This window comes from Cibotium barometz, chromosome 60, assembly GCF_041138505.1.
Source record: "Cibotium barometz isolate CiBa-2024 chromosome 60, ASM4113850v1, whole genome shotgun sequence".
Lineage (NCBI taxonomy): Eukaryota > Viridiplantae > Streptophyta > Polypodiopsida > Cyatheales > Cibotiaceae > Cibotium > Cibotium barometz.
Window position 1 is genome coordinate 32,578,256 of NC_141105.1, and position 20,026 is coordinate 32,598,281.

General features: G+C 46.2%; 1 protein-coding gene across 1 annotated transcript in view; it reads left to right on the plus strand.

Annotated features, from left to right (window-relative positions):
* The window catches only part of LOC147605246 (K-stimulated pyrophosphate-energized sodium pump protein), a 191,581-nt gene that overhangs the window by 67,075 nt on the left and 104,480 nt on the right, over window positions 1–20,026 (plus strand). The window contains exons 4-5 of the mRNA XM_086793782.1: window positions 7,123–7,205; window positions 7,426–7,471. Coding sequence (XP_086649908.1) covers window positions 7,123–7,205; window positions 7,426–7,471 — 129 coding nt within the window. The remainder of the gene's footprint in view (window positions 1–7,122; window positions 7,206–7,425; window positions 7,472–20,026) is intronic.

Sequence of the window (20,026 nt, forward strand, 5' to 3'; positions counted from 1 at the left end):
TCTCTCTCTCTCTCTCTCTCTCTCTCTCTCTCTCTCTCTCTCTCCGCCGCTTTGTTGTGGCAGAAGCTGGACGAACGACATAGTGCAGTGTCTCTTAACTTCCGGTCGCCTACTAAGTTGTTTTTGAGACAGTTTTGGGATTGTCTCTGGGCTGATTTGAGGACAGTTTTCAGAGCTGTTTTGCCTTCATATTTGGACAGGTACCTGGGCAAGAGTTCTGTTGACGCTCGGTGAAAAATCCGGTGCTTTTCGCACCCTCACCCTGGTTTCTTTTAAAAACTTTCTATCTAAATAAAGTTCTTCGTACGTGGGCCCAACTGTTTCGGCTCGGTGCGTGTTTTTATATTGTTTATGTTTCTTCCGCTGTGTTTTCAAAGCTCTGTCCGGTATTTGAAGTGTCTGTCTATTGCTCTAGGTCTCCAATTTTGGAAATCGGGTGCTTTTTGCACCCACACCTTTGTTTCTTGTAAAAATCTTCTATCTGAATAAAGAAGTTCCTATGGAGGGCCGGCTATTCCGGCTCACAGTTTACTTCAATAATTCATTAGTTTTTGACCTTTCCCTCTTCTAAAGAATTGGTGGCCACTCTTGTTGCAAACAAGAGTAGATCCTCAAACCATCAAGCCAAAGGAAAGCTCTCAGAAATTTATGTAAGTTAGAAATCTTACTTTTTCTTTATTCTTTTAATGGTTTTCTAATTTTCCTAACTTAAAATTACTTAAAAATTATCCCCAATTGGTTTTAAGCACTCTAAACTAATCAAATTTCACTTTTAAAAGAGAAACAATATGAAAAGTTTAAATCCAACAATTAGATTACTTAACTAGGATAAAGAAGGGTCGAATTTAAGAATGAGAGAGGCGGAAAGCCTTTTCAGCAAGGTATAGCTTCAGATTATCATTTTAAAGATAACAAAAAGTGATGTTTCTATTTTGTTTATGGTGGATGGAGGCAATTATGTGTGCTACACATGTTTTGAACAGGTGCCCTATGAAGGCTTTGAAGACCATCACTCCTTTTGAGACTTGGTATGATAGGAAACCTACGGTTGACTATCTCAGAATTTTTACTTGCCCTGCGTATGCTCATGTGCCTTCACAGCTTAGAGGCAAATTTGTGGGCTACAACAGTGGTAGCAAGGGATACCGTCTCTACAATCCATGCAGTCATAGGATCTTTGAAAGTAGAGATGTTGTATTTGCTAAAAATTGAGCACAGCCACTTGTAGAGTTTAGCAAACACTTTGAAAATAGTCCAAAGGATATGTTTGAGGGGCTGATCCGATTGGGCAAAGATGGAACATTAGACTAACCACAAGAAATGCATATTGGACAGCCTATGTGTACTAAAAACTTGCCCCCAAATCAGCCTATTACCCCTCATGTTGTACGGGAAGCTGTTCAAGAAGAGCGGACAGACATGCAAGAAGCTAGAACACTGCCTCGTTGGCTGCTTCGTAATTTGCTAGAGAGCAAAATTTCAGCTCCTCAACGAGGGAGGACACGGGCTGGCTCTAGAAGTGCTCAAGAATAAGCAAATGTATCATGCATGAGTACTGTTTGTGTTGAAGATGAGCCATATTCATTTGAAGAGGCTCAAGAGAAATGAGCATTGGATGGAAGCCATGCAATCAGAGATGGATGTTATCCATAAGAACAACACTTGGGATTTGGTTGACTCGCCTCCAAGCTAGAAACCCATTGGCACAAAATGGGTGTACAAAGTCAAATGGAAATCTGATGGTACTATTGACAGGTACAAGACCCGTCTTGCGGCCAAAGGTTATGCCCAACAAAAAGGCATGGACTATGATGAGACTTTTGCACCTACTTCTCGGCTTACGGCTATTAGATGTGTTGTTGCATTAGCTGCCCATCATGGATGGAAAGTGCATCAATTGGATATAAAAATAGCTTTTCTTAATGGGGACTTGCAACAAGAAGTTTATGTAAGTCAGCCTATTGGATTTGTGATGCATGGTCAAGAAGGCAAAGTGTGCAAGCTCCGCAAAGCACTTTATGGTCTCAAGCAAGCTCCAAGAGCTTGGTATGAGAAAATTCATGCATACTTGACTAGCCTGGGATTCAATAATAGTCCGACTGAGAGCACCCTCTACGTCAAAGAGGATCATGGTATTTTGATTATGCTCATACTCTACGTCGATGACATGCTTTTGATTGGAAATAATGAGGATGCAATTTCAGCTTTCAAAGCTACATTAAAGACCTCATTTGAAATGTAACATTTGGGTTTATTGCACTATTACTTGGGCATACAATTTGTGCAGATGGATGAAGGCATTTTTATGCTTTAATCCCAATACATACAGACACTCTTGCATAAGTTTGGCTTCCAGGATTGTAAGCCTATTTCTACACTTGTAGAACCTGGGCTCAAATTGAGCATGTATGATATAGGAGAGTCTTATGACATGAGCCTGTATAGCCAAATTAGTGGACTGCCTCATATACTTGTGTAATACACGTCCAAATATTTAGTTTGGTGCGTCCAAGTCAAGCAAATTCATGCACTGTCTAGGGACAAAGCATTGGCAAGCTGTGAAACGCATTTTTCGCTATCTTTTGGATACACTGGATCTTGGATTGTTCTATCCCAGGTGGGGCAGTTTGCAGCTTCATGCATGCAGTGATTGAAACTAGGCTGGTGATTATGACACTCGGCAATAAACCAGTGGAAATTGTATTTTTATGGGCAGTTCATGCATATCATGGTTAAGTAAAAAGCAATCCAATGTTGCCACATCTACCTGTGAAGCTGAGTACATGGCACCCTTCACTACTACGATGGATTGTGTATGGCTAAGAAGGTTACTTGTAGATCTTAGCAGACATCCACCACCATACTCACTGACAGTCAAAGTGTTATGGCCATGGCGCTGAATCCAGTTTTCCATGCTCGTACCAAGCACATAGAGATACATTATCACTATGTAAGGCAGAGGCTTCATGCAAGGGAGATCACTTTGACCTATTGCCCTACATAGGACAATGTTGCAGATCTGTTTACCAAGGTGTTCGAGAGAAGTTTGAAGCTTTCCGCAAAGCTTTAGGCTTACACGTCTACAAGGAGTGATCTGCTACCTTGTACAGATTCACAACATCAATACAGGGGGATTTGAAGGCGTCTTACAGATTAGCAGTGCTATGTGTGAACATGGGCTTACTAGGAGCACTTTTGGTATCAGAGCCCCCCCCCCCCCCCGTAAAAGAGTAAGCCTAAAGCTTTGCGAAAAGCTTCAAACTTCTCTCGAGGCAACGCCTTTGTAAATAGATATGCAACATTGTACAGGTTCACAACATCACTACATGGGGGATTTGAAGGCGTCTTACAAATCTTACAGATTAGTAGTGCTATGTGTAAACACAAGCTTACCACAGGGACACTTTTTCCTATTGGGTTTTTCCCTTGGACATCTAGTGTGAAAGGACACTACACTTTATATCGTGTACTTGTACTTCATTTTCTCATCACTTAATATACGTGCAAGTACTTCTCCAACTCCTGCTCTCACTCGTGTTGCTTCATGTGAGTGTGTGTGCTTCATTGCTATCCATACCCTAACTCTAGCATCCAAGAGGGCCATTATACATTACTTCTTGTTGGGCCTTCTCCCGAGCATGTATTGACCAGGTACAATAGTTGATCCGGAACTTCTTATGGGCCGGCAGTGACGGGAGGCCTGCTAGGGCCAAGGTGGCATGGAGAGTGATCATTTAGCCACGATGTAGAGGGGGCTAGGCATCATTGACCCTGCTATTTAGAGCCTTGGAAGGATTTCCTCTTGGCCCGGATTTCAGTCCGCACCCCGAGTCTAGGGGGCCCTTGGCCGCAGAGTACCATATGGATCTTCACAGAGATGCAGGCTTGCGGATTTAGCCTAGCTTTTGTACAGCCAGTTTACTTCGAGCTTGCGATCACCTCAAGCCAGCCCTTAGGTAGATAGCTCCTTTGCCTTAGAGGAGCATCTTCGAGGGTCCACATATACACACTTGGAAAGAGTGGTCACCATCAGAGCACATTTGGTTGCAATGTGCATTCCATTTTCGTGGTTTCCAATGTTGGTGTGGAACCCCGTGATCCGTTTACCCAATGGCCATATGTTGGGAGCCCGACCTCATGTATCATAGGTATGTGAGGTCTACTTTGCATTGTGGACTATTTTATGAGACTGGGACAGAGATATGTGTACATGGGTACACAGATGCTGATTGGGCTGGTAGTATCTCAGATATAAGATCTACTAGTGGCTTCATGTTTTCTTTGGGGAGTGCTGCTGTGACTTAGAGCAGCAAGAAGCAGCCTACGGTTGCGCTATCCAGTACAAAGGCCGAGTACAGAGGAGCTGTTATGGCAGCATGTGAGGTAGCTTGGTTGAGAAAGCTACTTGCAGCTTTGGGTCTATCAGTGGATAGACAAGTTGTCATTTTCTGTGACAACATTAGTAGTATACAGTTGGCCAGGAACCCAATTTTTCATGCTCGCACGAAGCATATAGAGGTCCACTACCATTTTGTCAGAGAGAAGGTCTTGGCAGGAGACCTTGACCTTGTTTATGTCAGCACACAGGATTAGGTAGCTGACATCTTCACCAAAGCATTGGGTACAGAGAAGCTCCGCAGATTCAGAGCTTCACTTGGTGTACATGAGATGGAGTTGAGCTCGAGGGGGAGTGTTGAGATATCGAGCTCGTCTAGTGAGGTGGTGGACACTGATGATCCGCCTGGGGGATAGGCCCCACACTTACACCACTGGCATGGTTGGTGAGATCTTGGGTGATATGCGGCCAGTGGGATGACAGGCTGTGTGACAATCATTCTAGAGACTGGCATAGTTATAGCGCCAGCTCATTTAGTTGGGTTCACACTATAGCGAACCCTTGTATGTATTTGGTTGAGTACCTTTCATATTGTGTGTACTCTTATCTTGTATATGGTGTGTTGAGTGTTGAGTGAAGAAGAAGAAGATGAGTAGAGGACCTCCCAAGTCCCTTGGAAATTGGTTCGCACAAAGGCAGTTACCTCCGGAGGTTTAGGAGAGAGGCTTGACAGGGATCCGGGGTAGAGACAAGCTCAGCATTGACATCGACTCTACTATTCCTCAGGAGTGGCTGACTTCTATACCAGGTCCGACCCCCCCCCCCCCCACTGTGGCTAAGCGTGTTTACTAGGCATGATATTGTATTGGTAGTCCATGAAGTGGATGAGGGTTGTGGTTTGCTCACTTTTTCTATTGGTCCCCATGGCAGATTAGAGAGATACGAGCCCCCCTTGGAGGATTTCAGTGGTTGTACCTTACAGAGGGTGAGGGTGATTGGATTTCAGGCACGTGAGTGGCACATAGACCCTCCGGTGGCCAGGGAGAGATTTTGGTGGCTATGGATATGGGAGAGCCGACCTCTCACTCGCCTTCAGTGGGACCCGGGAGAGTGGACTTGGCGTGATCCTGCTGATCGGGAGGAGACTCTGGATACCCCATTTTTGCATACACTGTGGCTAGGCCGCAGGATTCACATGCCAGAGATTGATGGCACCTGGGCAGCAGTAGTGCATTGGCAGTCACAGGGCCTCTCCCAACGTTTCCTCTCAAATTTTTGGAAGAGACTCTCAGACAGTTTTCGGCCTCAAAACACATCACCCTCTTTCTTTGGCTAATGGCACATAGGCAGTTGTCACATGGTTGGCAGTTGGAGGTCGAACAGCAACTTGCCCAAGGTGCAGCCACCCTCGGGAGTCTTAATGCCATTGTCTTTGGGATCGCCTGAAGGCTCAGTAGGTTTGGCTGCAGATTCTCCCCGTCTTCACAATGGACAGGGCCTCGACTCGGAGCATTACATGGGGCAAGTCACTTAAACCATAGAGGCTAAGGTGGTTAGGGCTTATGAAGAGGATGGTGGGGGGCTACCCCTTTAGGTTGCTCACCTCCACATTTCGACAATACCAGTCACAACCCCATCTATTGACCATTGGAGACCTGGCTCATGTGGCGAGCTAGATGCAGCGAAGCCATTGAGGGTACCCACACTCTGCCTGTGGAGTCCATGAGAAGGATTTGGCTCGACATCATTTATACCCTCTGCGGTTAGTGGAGGAAGTTGCAGGGGCTTTGACTGCATGCGGAAGTAGCAGGAAGCTTTCTTAAGGCTCTGGCGGCCTGGCCCTTTTCTCACCAATAGAGGTGGTGATCCCACTTGGCATTATAGACCACTTGTGTGGTTATTCTTGTCAGAATGCACAGCAGAAATGAAGACAACTGCTGTAGAGAGCAAAATGCAGATGAGAGAGGGAGAGAGAAGCCATGTAATTGATGGTTTGATGTGAGAGAGAGAGAGAATGATATGATGGTTGTATGGCATATGAGATTCAATCCTGCAAGTGCATGTATGTCTATACAAATTCTAAATGAAAGAAAAATACTAGTGCCTAGCTTTGTGTGGATGTCCGGTCCGATGAGTGCTTCAGCGATGCAACACCTCCTTGATAAAGGCAGAGATGGTAATAGTCTTCTCCTTTTACAATAAAACTATGGATGTTGGCAGACCCTAGAGGATGTGAGGGAAGGGCATCCAAATAATTGCAAAAGCTGGGCATTGCAAAAAAGGTATGCTCCCTAGTCCCCCTTCCTTGTGCGGTTTATCCTGCATGGCCTCTCAATCATCTCTGAGATTCCATTTCCCATACACAACTTGCATCTGACCTGCTTATTCATAAAGTGGCAAGCATTAATTAGTCTATGTGGAACCCCCAGTTCTACTTACCTTTGCCCTGCCATCCTTATGGACACTCAGCAGCCTGCACTGCAATCTATGCCTAGTTTGCTCCACATGGTTGCTTTGAAGTGGAGTCACCTGCTTATTAGGTCCAACTGAAGGCATCCGCATACTGAATGGGTTTATAGCACCAGCTTATCATCCTTTTGCACATTGTTTGTACGGTAAACTTTATTTGTATAATATGAGCTTTCTGCTAGGCAGTCTATCAAATAAACTGCAGCTAGTTGTGTCATTGGACACCTTTTTTAGCATTTGCAGTCAGGATCTGAAAGAATATGCAAATATAAATTTTGTATGATGAGGTTAAGTTTTAGTTTTCACATTTTCTGCAGCTTTTTGAAGGCCCAGCAGAACAAGATAGTGGATTTTTGCGATATTCAACAGCATTTGTGGAGGGAGCCACGAATGTCTTTTGGTTTGTAATATGTATATTCTTGTTTATCATTCAATGATTAGGACATTGTTTGGTTTGTATATTCTTGTTTAGTAGTCAATATCTGGATTTGTAATTAGAACTCTTAACATGCAGATAATCAAGTTATTGTACTGTACACAGCTTTCGATTTGGCTCAATATAATTTAACTACACCAATGGTAACGGAATAATCTTATGAATATCACCTTGTGACTTGTAGGATTGATGTGCAAAGCGATGCCAGAAGGTTTTTCTCCTTATACCATGTAAGCATTCTTGTTCCTTGTCCAGAAAACATGGCATGCTAATCGTGCGTGTTCTATAGCTTTCTATACGTTATAGAGGCGATTCATGCGTTGCCCAGGCTTGTCAGTTGTTATTTCTAATTCTGTTTGCAATTTGCAGCTCATCTTTGGAGTGCTTAATGGAAAGTATTTTAAGAAACCTACAGATGTAAAATTCTGTTAATGTTGATTAGTTGAAATTGGAATACGTGGAGTGTGAAGTGATGGGGAAGTATGGAAGCTGCAGAAAAGGGTAGAAAAGGTAGAAGGCTTAGAATTTGGTGCAACAATGTTTGGTAATGAAGGATTTGTAGCTTTTGTGATTCAAAAGCTGTCTCATGCACAGGTTTATTACAGTGTGTATGCAAAATTGTAACATGTGGAAACATACAAACGAGGATTATACTTTGATAAATAACTTTCAGCACCTTTGTTCTTGACGATGTAAAGCAAAATGGAATGAGAATAAGAGTGCAGAGAGAGAAGAGAGACAATACATAGTGTTGGGTCCCAAATACCCTCTGAAAGGGCCCCACCACGTATGGTGTATTTGCTTTATTGAATGAGTAGAACGACTGACTGCTGGCTGTAACTAACGAGGACTGAACTGACCTTGGAGAACTTCACTTGGCTGAGGTAACTCTCAGCCTGAAGATGACCCGATGACCCTTGATCTTCACCTTCCAACTTGCCTTTGGCTCCGTATGGCTGTCTAGGCCCTTGAATCCTAGCACTTGCATAATATATGAGATGAAATATGCAAGGAACGGAATGGTCGTATATATATCCCCCATGTGATTGAGTTGGCCAGAAGGACTGCTGTCGGCCTGTTTCCATTTGCTTATCACGACTTGCTGAAAAACATGATAAAAGATGTGCTTTTCACAAGTGTGCTGCTGGGCTGCAGTAGTTGCTGGCCAACAAGCTCTTGGGTTGGTAGACTGGATAGTGGGCTGGCCTAAGCCTAGCCCCCATCCCATGGTGTCTCTTGAAGGCTCTTGGGGCTGGCTGACTGGGTCCAAAGCCTTTGGCTGGCCTAAGTCTCCTGACACTAGTTTGGTGCTTGTGCAAATAAATGCCCGGTACACGTCTACATCATTCCAGAGGGTTACACAGACATGCACACTTGACCGTGATCCTCTACAGCGGAGCTAGAGCTCCTAGGATGATTACCACTCCAGCCATATACTGTTGTACTCACTGTCACTTTTGTACTCCCACATATTCATGTATTCATGTATCCATGTACTCATGTACCCCATTTTGACTAGTAGCATTAGCTTCCCACTCTCCCTAGTTGCTGCTTCGGATGCTCCCTACTGATGTATTGTAGGGCTAGATACTTACCTTCAGTTCTTTCTTTTCTTTTCCAGACAGTGTATCAGATGTCACATGGTTGTAACTTTGGTCTCATAGGTCACTTTGGCCTTTTGAAGACGTTAATATAACATTTCGTTTCATTTCATTTTCTCTCTCTCTCTCTCTCTCTCTCGCTTCAGAGCACACCCAGGCATGTTCTTCAGGGAGCTGTGGACACCCCCTTCACTGATGTATACCATTTTATACCCCCAGTATGGTACAGGATGGAGCTAGCTAGGTTGCATATCATGATTGTATACTCCATGCATATAGCTTTGCATTCTCCTAGTAGTAGAGCTCCATCCCCTGCACACCCAGATTCAGCTTTTTTATTCAGTACTTTTTCATTTTGTTGGGATGACAGAGGATACCCCATACAGGTACTCCGATTTGTCTCATAGGCCGAGTTCGGTCTTTTAGAAGACGTTAATAAAATCTTTCTTTCTTTCTTTCTTTCTTTCTCTCTCTCTCTCTCTCTCTGTGGGAAGCGCTGCAAAGTAATCTCGAGGAATGGCTCCGAGTCTCCAAGAGAAGCTCTAGGCCCTCGAGACGGCAATGAAGGCACTAATCAAGGAGAACAAGAAGACATCCGATTCCAACCTCAATGAGGTGGAGAACAAACTACACCGGCACATCATGGCCCTCGAAGCACGGGTCACGGACCTTGAACAAGAGAACATGGCACTCTAGGAGGAGGTGAGTGCATTGAAAGTGGAACTGGTAGCTGTCAAGAACACCGAGAAGGAAGAAGGGGAGATCAATGAGAACACTCTCACGGCCATCAAAGAAGAGATCTCCGAGGAGATCACAAAGGACATGGAGGGAAAACTCGAAGCCATGGTGAAGCGTGTGGCTGCTACAGAGAAGGTAACCCCTAGGTACACGTATGATGTCACCACCTCCACCTGGCGTCCTGCGAGAGTGAATGTCAGCTGACTCCTGCCCTGTCTCGATGTATGAAAGACCATAACCTTGGTTTTCCCAAGGTTCACAGTAAGACCCCTCTGTGTACAGAAATCATCGAGTGCATGTAGATGCTGCTGTAGACCACCTGGAGACTCAGACACTAATACAATATCATCAGCATAAAGCATAATATGTACTGAGGTACCTGCTAAATCAACTCCATCTCCGCCTCCCCGCGTAATGAAGTCAGCCACCTCATCAATGTATAACCCAAATAGCGTGGGGGAAAGTGGGCATCCTTGCTTCACACCAATGGTGCTAGCAATAGTCTCGCACATACCTCCTGGACATTTGACTCGCCCAAAAACCTGCTCATATAATGCATAGATGCCCCGTGTCATATCTGCTGGTATTCCAAGAGACTGCAGGCGCTGAAAGAGCCTCTCTCGTGGTATTGTGTCAAATGCCTTGGGCATAGTCCCAGATCTCGCAGGCTCTCCTGAGTGGACACGATGTGGGAAGCTCTGTAATGCAGCCGTGTGTAGGAGTGATGCCAGCTGGGCTGTAATGGTATCCATAGGTGCCAGGGGATCCATGAGTAGGAGCCCATCCTCTACTCTACCAGTGTATATGTCTGTCATGTCATGTGTGAAGTAGATGGTAGTGTGTGGCGTCGGTATGTGGGGGGCTGGTGATACTGGTGATCCGGCTAGTGAAAATGCCAAGTATGTATGATCTGCCCCAATAGGACGAGGTGGAATGGAGAATGAGGTCAGAAGCTGTGATGCCTCCAAAGACTCCATAATGTAGTCTACCACCGTGCCTCCGGTCCGTGTATGACCCCCATGTGGGAAGCATGTCAGTCCTCCTGATCCTGGCCACTGTAGCATCCCGTTATAAATAACGAGACGATGCCTAGCTCGCAAGTCTAGTAAGCGGTCCCCATAATGTCCTCTGTCTGGTCCAGTGTCCTCTGATGCCCGACTAGCCCCTATCTCCTCTGGATCCACAGGGTGGAGGATCTCCATGTCATCATAGTCATACACCTCACACTGTCTGCTCTGTGTGTGGGCATTGAAGTCGCCCGTAAGAAATACTTCCCCTAGTGTAGAATAATGCTTAATCTCCTCTGACAGACAAGTGTATGGCGAGACTCGTGTCTCCTCCTCCTGTCCTCTGTAATGACATAGGAGGATCCTGATGGAGGAAAGTAACATAGAGCTATGTATATAACCCTGTCCTGTGAGAGCTGTAAGCTGATCTACATGTATCTGGCCTCTGGATCCTGTGCTACCACTCTCAGTCTCCCCTGTAGCTCCCGTCTGAATAGAACTGCTTCTCCCCCCGACCCTCTCAAGGTACCCTGGCGTGTGGTCCTCCTGTATGCTGACTCCCACTGGAATCCCTCTACTCGAGGTAGCCCTCTCTCTGGGCTCTGATGTGTCTCTGTCAGAAGTATGATGTCTCTCCCCACCATAACATGCTCCAGTTGTCCAGGCTGCACCCATAGTGAACCATTACAGTTCCATACTGCCATGTGTATCTCTATCAGTGGCCTGGTCTGTGTCCCATAGGCCCCAAACCGCTAATCCATGGGCCGGCCATCAATGATAACCCGACCATCTCGATAGAAGGCCTTCTTGCCTTCTCTCCTCGCGTGTAAGACTCGTGGCATGCAAGCTCTCCTATGCTCAAGCTGCATCCTCGTGAGATGATCATCCAAGAAAATAGGAGCTCCCTCTAAACCTCGTAGTATGACCCTCTTCCTCATGAAGGTGACCCTCTCCGTCTCTCCTGCAAAATGTAGGATGAGGGCTCGCTTGCGTGTTGAGTCTTTCCCGGCTCTCCATGCTTTGGTGAAGGGGAGAGAGTGCTTTCCTGTAGCCGAGCTTCATGCATAGAAGCTGTCCATCTTTCTCGGGAGTGGAGTTGGGTGTCTCGGCTATACCTGTGACTCGAATGTTGAGGCGGCGGGCATGCCTCATCTTCTCCTCCTTAATGGTGATTTGGTGTTCTTCCCTTTGAGTCTCCTCCCTCACTTCTTTACAGATGTTCTTCTTCACCACCTCAACCCATCCTGACTGCTTGGCTTCGAGTTTTCCCTCTATGTCCTTTGTGATCTGCTTGGAGATCTCTTCTTTGATGGCTGTGAGAGTGTTGTCATTGATCTCCCCTTCTTCCTTCTCAGTATTCTTGATGGCTACCATTTCCACTTTCAATGCACTCACCTCCTCCTTGAGTGCCGTGTTCTCTTGTTCAAGGTTCGTGACCCGTGCTTCGAGAGCCATGATGTGCCGGTGTAGTTTGTTCTCCACCTCATTGAGGTTGGAATCAGATGTCTTCTTGTTCTCCTTGATTAGTGCTTTCATTGCCGTCTCGAGGGCCTCGAGTTTCTCTTGGAGACTCGGGGCCATTCCTCTAGATCACTTTGCAGTCCTTCCCACAAGCAGGGAGGAGAGAGAGAGAAAGAGAGAGAGTTATGTTGCTGCCTTGGGAGCCTGAGCAAGGGTGCGTGGGGAAGGCCGCAGGCAGATATGGCTTACAGATTCTCTTTTACAGCCTCTTGCTAAGGGCTTGTTCCGGCACACACCCTATTCACTTGTATATTTCAACACCTCTCCTCAAGTGAATAATCCTAGGACACCTGGACCCTATACCAAGTTTCCCTCTTACTTGGTAGTCCGCGAGACCAGTGCCTCAAGTTCCTAAACTCATAGTCCTTGACACTCTCTCTCTCTCTATGTGTCCAAGGCTACTATAAGTGTCCGTGACCTTGACTAAAGTGCTCACACATACATCTACCCCTACATGGCCTGCATCATTAGTGGCTCAGAGGTGGTTTTACTCTGTTGGGGCAGGTTACATTGGGTTGTGGGGTTTCTCTCTCTCTCTCTCTCTCTCTCTCTCTCTCTCTCAGAAAAGATGATCTGACTCCTCTTTCTTATAGGAGCCTCCATGAAGTTTGCCGATGTCATTCCTTCTCCAGTGGGTTTGCTGCAGCAGTCTCTTGCCATGTGTCCTGGCTTCCCACAGTTGTGGCAAGTGAAGGTCCTTCCGCTTTCATATTCACCTTTGTCCACACTCTTCAGAAGCAATGCTAGTGCCTCATCATCCTCCACCTTCTTACCAATGGCTGCCAATTGTTGCTTAATGCTTTTGTATTTGTTCAAGTGTGTGATTAAAGGTTCACTTTCCTTCATGTCAAATTTGTAGAATTGCATTGACAGATTTATCTTTGAATTTTTTGCTTAAGTGCCAAATAATTTATTGAGTTCATCCCATGCATCTTTTGCCCATTGTATCCTTGTGATATGATGAATGATTTCATCATTTAAACTGAGTGCGATGAGTCCTAATGCTTTCTCATTCCTGCTCTTTCACTCATTTTCCCCACTCACCTCTAGGCATTCATCTCTTTCCTCAATTAGCCCCCACAGATTTTTCCTCATGAGCAAATACATGGTTTTTTTTGCCATGTATAAAATTGCTCCCCATTAAATTTAGCTATCTCTTGTGCCGTGCTCATGATGATGTGAAGGGGGTCTTACCTCTTGATCCAATTTCAAGATTCAAGGGCAGTGTCTACCCTTTTACAACTCAATCTGGTGTTTAGGTGATGACTGGTTGGAGTATCAAACCATCTCCGAATCGTAATCTGAAGTTATAGGGATCTGTATCAGATACCCAATGGTAAATTTGAACGCCCAATTGTATCAAAATACAGTGATTAGTGTTGATTAATCACTGATTAGCAAAATAATCTCCTGTTTTGTGTGCAGAAAACAGAGTGTACGGGGAGGCCAGATCTGGGGCCTTAGAGTTCAGATGACCTCAACTCCTTTGAAAGCCATCAATAGCAGTTAGTCTAGTAGAGGATTAAGCCAAGAAACAAAAGATTTGACCAAATATTGAATGCTTAATCTCTGTTTTACCAAAGTCACTTGTAGATTTGATGCAGAGCTTGATGCCACTTCTCCTTGAGGAATTTCACAAATTTGACATCACCAGCATGTAGAACACCCTTGAAAACCCTTAGGGCCAAGAGGAATTAGACCAATTGCTTCTGTGGAAGAGAAGATCTGAGTTTTGCTTCAAAAGGAAGGCACCTGTAAATTCCGAAAATCTGCAGCTTCTCCCGACAGTTTGGCAATTCGTCTTGATGGGCTGAAGCGTAGGCAGCTTGGCTAGATGTGGCTAAGAGAGTTTGGGCTAATGTTATGGCAAGAGGGAGATCAAGCCTCTCCACCAGCTGGGGATACAGAGGCTAATTGAAAAAGAGCTAAAAAATTGATTATTTTCTAATCCTAATTAATTGGCTAATTAGCTAGATAATGAGCTCATAAATTTGATGGATTCTAAGCTTGTTGAATTTGTAGCAATGTGATGAGCTATGATGGATCAAATGCAAGAATCAACATCATTAACAAAGTGATTAGACGATGATTAAGACGAGATTGGTGAGCAATTAACCGATAGCTTAATGTAGGCATGGATAATAAAAAACCAGCAAATTCTCATTAGGCCAATGCCTCAATTTATAGAGTTTACATCCAAGCATCTAATCCCACTGATCTCTCCTCGATTCACTCCACCTCTTTTGCTTGATTCTCTCCACCTCTTCACTTTTCCCAAAATATCTCCACACATCCTAAATCTTCTCATGTTACTTGAAACTCGCGGGCGGCGGGTGCCCGGGGGACTAGGGCCTTTGACACACTTGTTGATACCATCAATGCATATTAAAACATTTAAACATGGCCACAACCTTAACACATATCCATCATCACTTTGCATAAAACATAAAGCTGGACAAAACATCCACAAATGCTGAAAATGGAGCTTGCACGTGTGACACCACATAGAGGCCGGAATGGGCCGACCCCCCCCCCCCCCCCCTTGGAGTATTTTATTACCCAAGGAGAATAATATCATGTACAAGCTTTGAGGGCCTTACTCTCCCCACGGGAGATGCCGGATTATCCTTATACAAATGCCATAACACAGCCCAACACAAGGCTACCAAGCCGGAACATAGGCTGTAGAAATGCCGAGCCAACAATATAATCCAGATACCTCCGTGTGGGTACTGATTCTTCCCCAAAAACCACGGGTCTTCATGCAATAGAGCTGGTACAGCAAGTACAACTCTCCATTCAGTCGGTACAGCATGTACAATGGTTGGTATAGCAACAGTACAGTGGCTGGTACAGCCGGTAAGGTGGCTGGTACAGCAGGTACAGCAAGTACAAATGTTGGTACAACAAGTACAATGACTAGTACAACAAGTACAGTGGTTGGTATAGCCGGTACGATGGCTGGTACAGCAGGTACAGCAAGTACAAATGCTGGTGCAACAAGTACAATGGCTAGAAATCATAATAAATGATTAAATACCCTTGCCTTCAGTATTTCTTCGCGATGGAAGCCTCCAAAACAGTCCCCAACAGCCGGTATTCTTCATGGGCAGCCTTCAAAAGAGAGAGAAAGAGAGTAGCCATCATTAGGGCAGCCTGTAAAGGTGGTAGAGGCTAGTGTGCAGCAAGAGAGCCTCCATTAATGAAGAGAGAGGGCTCCAATTTATAGATTTGGGCCTCCCATGAGCTAAAATGGCAAGAGAAGGCTACGATGACAAGTGGAGAGCCACACAATAGCTGAAGTGACAAGTGTGAGGCCACGTGTCTCACTTTGATCCTTTTTCTAACAAGTGTCAGGCCACTTGTCTCACTTTGGTCCACTTTCTTGCCAGATGTCCCAATCTAAGAGATGGGTCTTTCCATAATCTTTATCTCTAAAAATATCCCAACTGGTAGACATTCTGTCATAGGCACTTTGCCAACTCTTGGTATTTGCTCAATTCCAGATGTAATGACGCGAACAGAATTTTCATCGGAGTCGGCGGGCCAAAAATAGCAACTCTCCTAAATTTTAGGAGTGTGGTTCTTTGTAATCTAGGATAATCCCCCATTCCCAAAGCTTGTACTTTCCAAATATTTAAACATCCTGGAGTCCACCAGACCCCTTTCAGACTGGGAAATGTCCAGGCTGGTGACACTACCCTTTATTCTCTCCCAGTAGATACCTCAGCTTCTCCTCACTCATTTACAGATTCTCTTTTACAGCCTCTTGCTAAGGGTTTGTTCCCGCACACACCCATTCACTTGTATATTTCAACAGACGTCTGCGTTGGATTGGACCTATTGGTCCGAGAAGGGTTTCAGTATTTTGTAGAGAGGGCGGATGAATGCGGCCATACCATGATTAGGCCTACACATCCATTGCCACCTCCTCTCTACGATGGTGTTGATCTCATGAAGCCTATACAGGCACATGCCACATTGCAAAAATTAAAATCAACTGTATAAGTACTATGTACATACCTTGATTTAAGAGTGCATCAATTAAATAGCTTACTAACCTTCTTGCAATTAAGTGTCGTGTAAGCTTAGGGCTCCTTAGTTTCCTTTCTCATTAAGTGTGCGAGAAGGTCCAAAGTGGATCCCTCCATGTCCAACATGCGAAGTACTCGGTACAATGGAGTCATCACAACGACGATGACCTGTGCATCATCCTGAAAGGAAGGATTTAAGCACTTATGTTGCCCTGCATAAGCCTTGGGGCTTAGATGATCATCCCATTCTTCGGACACCACTGTGCATTGAAGCTCACTACGGACGGCATGTAGTCTCTTCGAAACAATCCACATGTAGGCAAACCTTGCTTTGGAGGGCTAGTTCCTCTCACTATGAGAGAGCTGGATGTGTGGTGCATGTAAATCATACTGGAAAGGTGGCAGGTGATCTATGTCAAGACCATGCTGAGTGAGCCACTGTATCATCTTTGAATATCATGATCTCCTATCTCCACTCTCTGCGAGCTACCTGGACGCCTCAAAAGCTCTATGTGAGAGTCGATCTGATGACGAAGAGGGCCTCTACTAGCATAGGAGGTGCAGCAAACTCCGTCCGGACAATGTCATGTGGGACGGAGGGTTTGCTGCGAATCTGAGGCCTCTCTATCTGAGACCATGTGGAGGTGGCGAGCCTAGGTGCCCATACTGCTGCAGCATACATCAAAGCAGGGGTGACTAGTGTGTCAAACAACCACCCCTTCGTGCGGGGCTCTTGGAAGTGTGCCTGGTGACATTGTCTCTCTAGCATGGCCAGAGCTGCATACCCTCGTGTAAGTCCATCCCTGGCTGCCTGTGCCATAGTAAATCTTCTTGGTGGAGTCGTAAATGTAATCCCCAGGTACACATATGAGCCTACCACCTCTACATGTCCTCCTGCTAGTGAAGATGGCCTGTCGTCGAACCGGCCCTGAGGTGTGGAAAATCATGGCCTTGGTTTTCCCAAGGTTCACTGTAAGCCCCCTCTATGTGTAGAAGTTGTCAAGTGCATGGAGATGGTGCTGTAGTCCCATCTGCATAGTGTGGACTGTGGTACCTGAGATGTCTACCCCGTCCCCACCATCGTGACCAATGAGTCAGCCACCTCATCGATGTATAGCCCAAATAGTGTAGGAGAGAGTGGACATCCTTGCTTCACACCTATGGTGCTAGCAATAACATTAGATAGCCCCCCGGGGCATCGTATGCGCCCGAGGACGTGCTCATATAAAGCATAGATGCCCCAAACCATCTCTGATGGGATCCCCAATGACTGTAGGCGCTGGAAGAGTCTCTCTCGTGGCACCGTGTCAAATGCTTTGCAGGAATCCACAAAGCAGTAGTGTAATCTCTTCTCCCGCGCCCTAGCCTGGTCAATCAGACATCTCAGAGTGAATATATGGTCAATAGTGAAGAAAGCTCGACGGAATCCAGCCTGCACTGCTGCTCACAGTCCCTCCTTCTCTGCATATGAGCTCAACTCTACCTCGAGCACTGCGCCATAAAGTTTGGCCAATGTATGACCAATCATGATAGTCCTGTAGTTGCTGGGGTCTAGCATATCTCCCGCTTTGTGGAGAGGCACGATGGTGTGCATAGTCCACTCAGCTGGCAGGCCCTCCGCTAGTGCCCTATTAAAGAGGTGAGCAACAAAGGGTCCGAGTGCGTCAGCTGCATAAATAAGATGCTCACTCTGTATACCTGTGTGGTTAGTTGATCTCCCATGCTATAACCAGCGGATAGCTCTGTCTACCATCGAGGCGGTAAAGAAAGTAGAGGTGGTAGGGCGGGACTCCTGTGGCTGTCGTATGGGCGGCTGCTGAGGGATATGGTAGAGGCTCTTTGCATATGTGTGCCATGTGTGTGGATCCTCAATCGGCCCATCGGGGTACGAGGGCGAGGCTCTCTCATCCTGTTCCATGCAGTGGCTGCATCTCTGCTCATGAGTAGGTGGTATATATCCCAGTACTGTGGCTCCTCATATGCACGCCTCTTATGGCGTGTGAGGGTCCTCATCTGTCGGCTCGCTTGTCTCTGTGTAATGGTCCCCAGTGCTCTCTGGGCACGGAGGTGTCTATATAGCTCTCTGCACTCATCATCATACTACCGATTCTGGGGCATGCTCCCAGGTCTATCTATGTGTGCAATGTGTGTATGATGGGGGAAGCTGCGGTAGAGATGCAAAGCGAAGCGAAGGGACTAGCGTGCAAGTGAACAGGGAGACGGGCAGTGTGTGAAGGTGGGTGCAAAGCGGGAAGGTGCGGTAGCGTGCGAGCAGCGAATTGCACACGTGAGTGGCACGAGGCGTGAGCAAGGGTGCGAACAGGTTCACGCCATTAGGGAGGCGAAGGGACTAGTGCACGGAGAGGGGGCGAACAAGGGCAAATGCAGGCGAATAGAGAAGATGGCGAACAGGGCCGAAGGGTAGCGAAAACAGGGGCAAAGAGAGAGAGAAAGAAAGAAAGCTGTATTAACGTCTACTAGAGGCCGAACTCAACCTATGAGACAAATCAATGTACAACTGTCAATGTCTTATGGATGTCCAGAAAAAAAAAAGGACAAACCCTCGGGCGTCTGATCTGCCCAACTGGATAGCTCTCTCAACTAGAGTCCCATGGGGTGCCTGCTGCTGCTGCTGGGCTGTCGGCTGTGTGTCCTCCCGAGTAGTCCCTCTAAAGAAGTCAGTAATCTGTCTCTGTGTGGACTCCCTGCCAGTCGGGCGTGTGCTCCTGATAATGGACACTCAGCCTGCGGATCTCCGGGAGATAAAAACCCAAGCATCTTTGATCACAATAGTCCATGACTCGAGCCAGTGGTCCAAATCCCTCTCCGAAAAGGCAATGGTAGCGCCCTCGAATCTCATAATATGCTGTGCAGCATAGATGTAGTGCTCCTCCGTCTCTGGCTCTATCCAGCGGAGGGAAGGAGGGAGGGAGGGAGGGGGGGGGAGAGAGAGAGAGAGAGAGAGAGAGAGAGAGAGAGAGAGAGAGAGAGATTTTATTAACGTCTTCCAAAAGACCGAACTCGGCCCATGAGACAAATCGGTGTACCTGTATGGGGTATCCTCTGTCATCCCAACAAAATGAAAAAGTACTGAACTAAAAAGCTGAATCTGGGTGTGCAATAAGTACAATGAGTGGTGAAGGGGATGGAGCTCTACTACTAGGAGAATGCAAAGCTATATGCATGGAGTATACAATCATGATATGCAACCTAGCTAGCTCCATCTTGTACCATACTGGGGGTATAAAATGGTATACATCAATGAAGGGGGTGTCCACAGCTCCCTGAAGAACATGCCTGGGTGTGCTCTGAAGCGAGCCAGCCGCTCCGCACCCTCTCTGTGAAACTGAGCTCTGATCTTTGTCATCTCTCTCTGGTATAGGCGTGGTGTCCGAAAGCCAGGTGTCCTCTGTCTCCTGCGGGCTCTGAGTGTCTCTGCTCTCTGGAGAGTAATTCCCTGCCATGTAGGGGCTGGGAGTGGGATGGATCTCTGGAAAAATGTAGTAATCTGTGTTTGTCGTCCCCCCTCTGGAGCTGTCTGAGCCTTTAATGATGTCTCTCTGTGGCGCTGTATGTCTAGAATGAATCTCCCTAGTATGCGCTGGTCTGCTGCCTCAAAGATCTGGCGTAGGGAATGTGGCTCTCTGAATAAAATGGGATATCTCTCTCTGATGGCTGTATATGCTCTGCATCTGCATACATAATGCTCCTCACTCTCCACCTCCTCTCTGCACAATCTGCATACCCTCTCCTCTCGGGGGATCCGTGCTGCTCTGCAAGTCTCAATCTCCAATCGGTGTGATGAAACTCTAAGCTGACCAATAGCCACTTGGGAGCCGTGTGGTAAAAAGCCCTCCATGTATCTAGGCCTCTCTATAAATCCA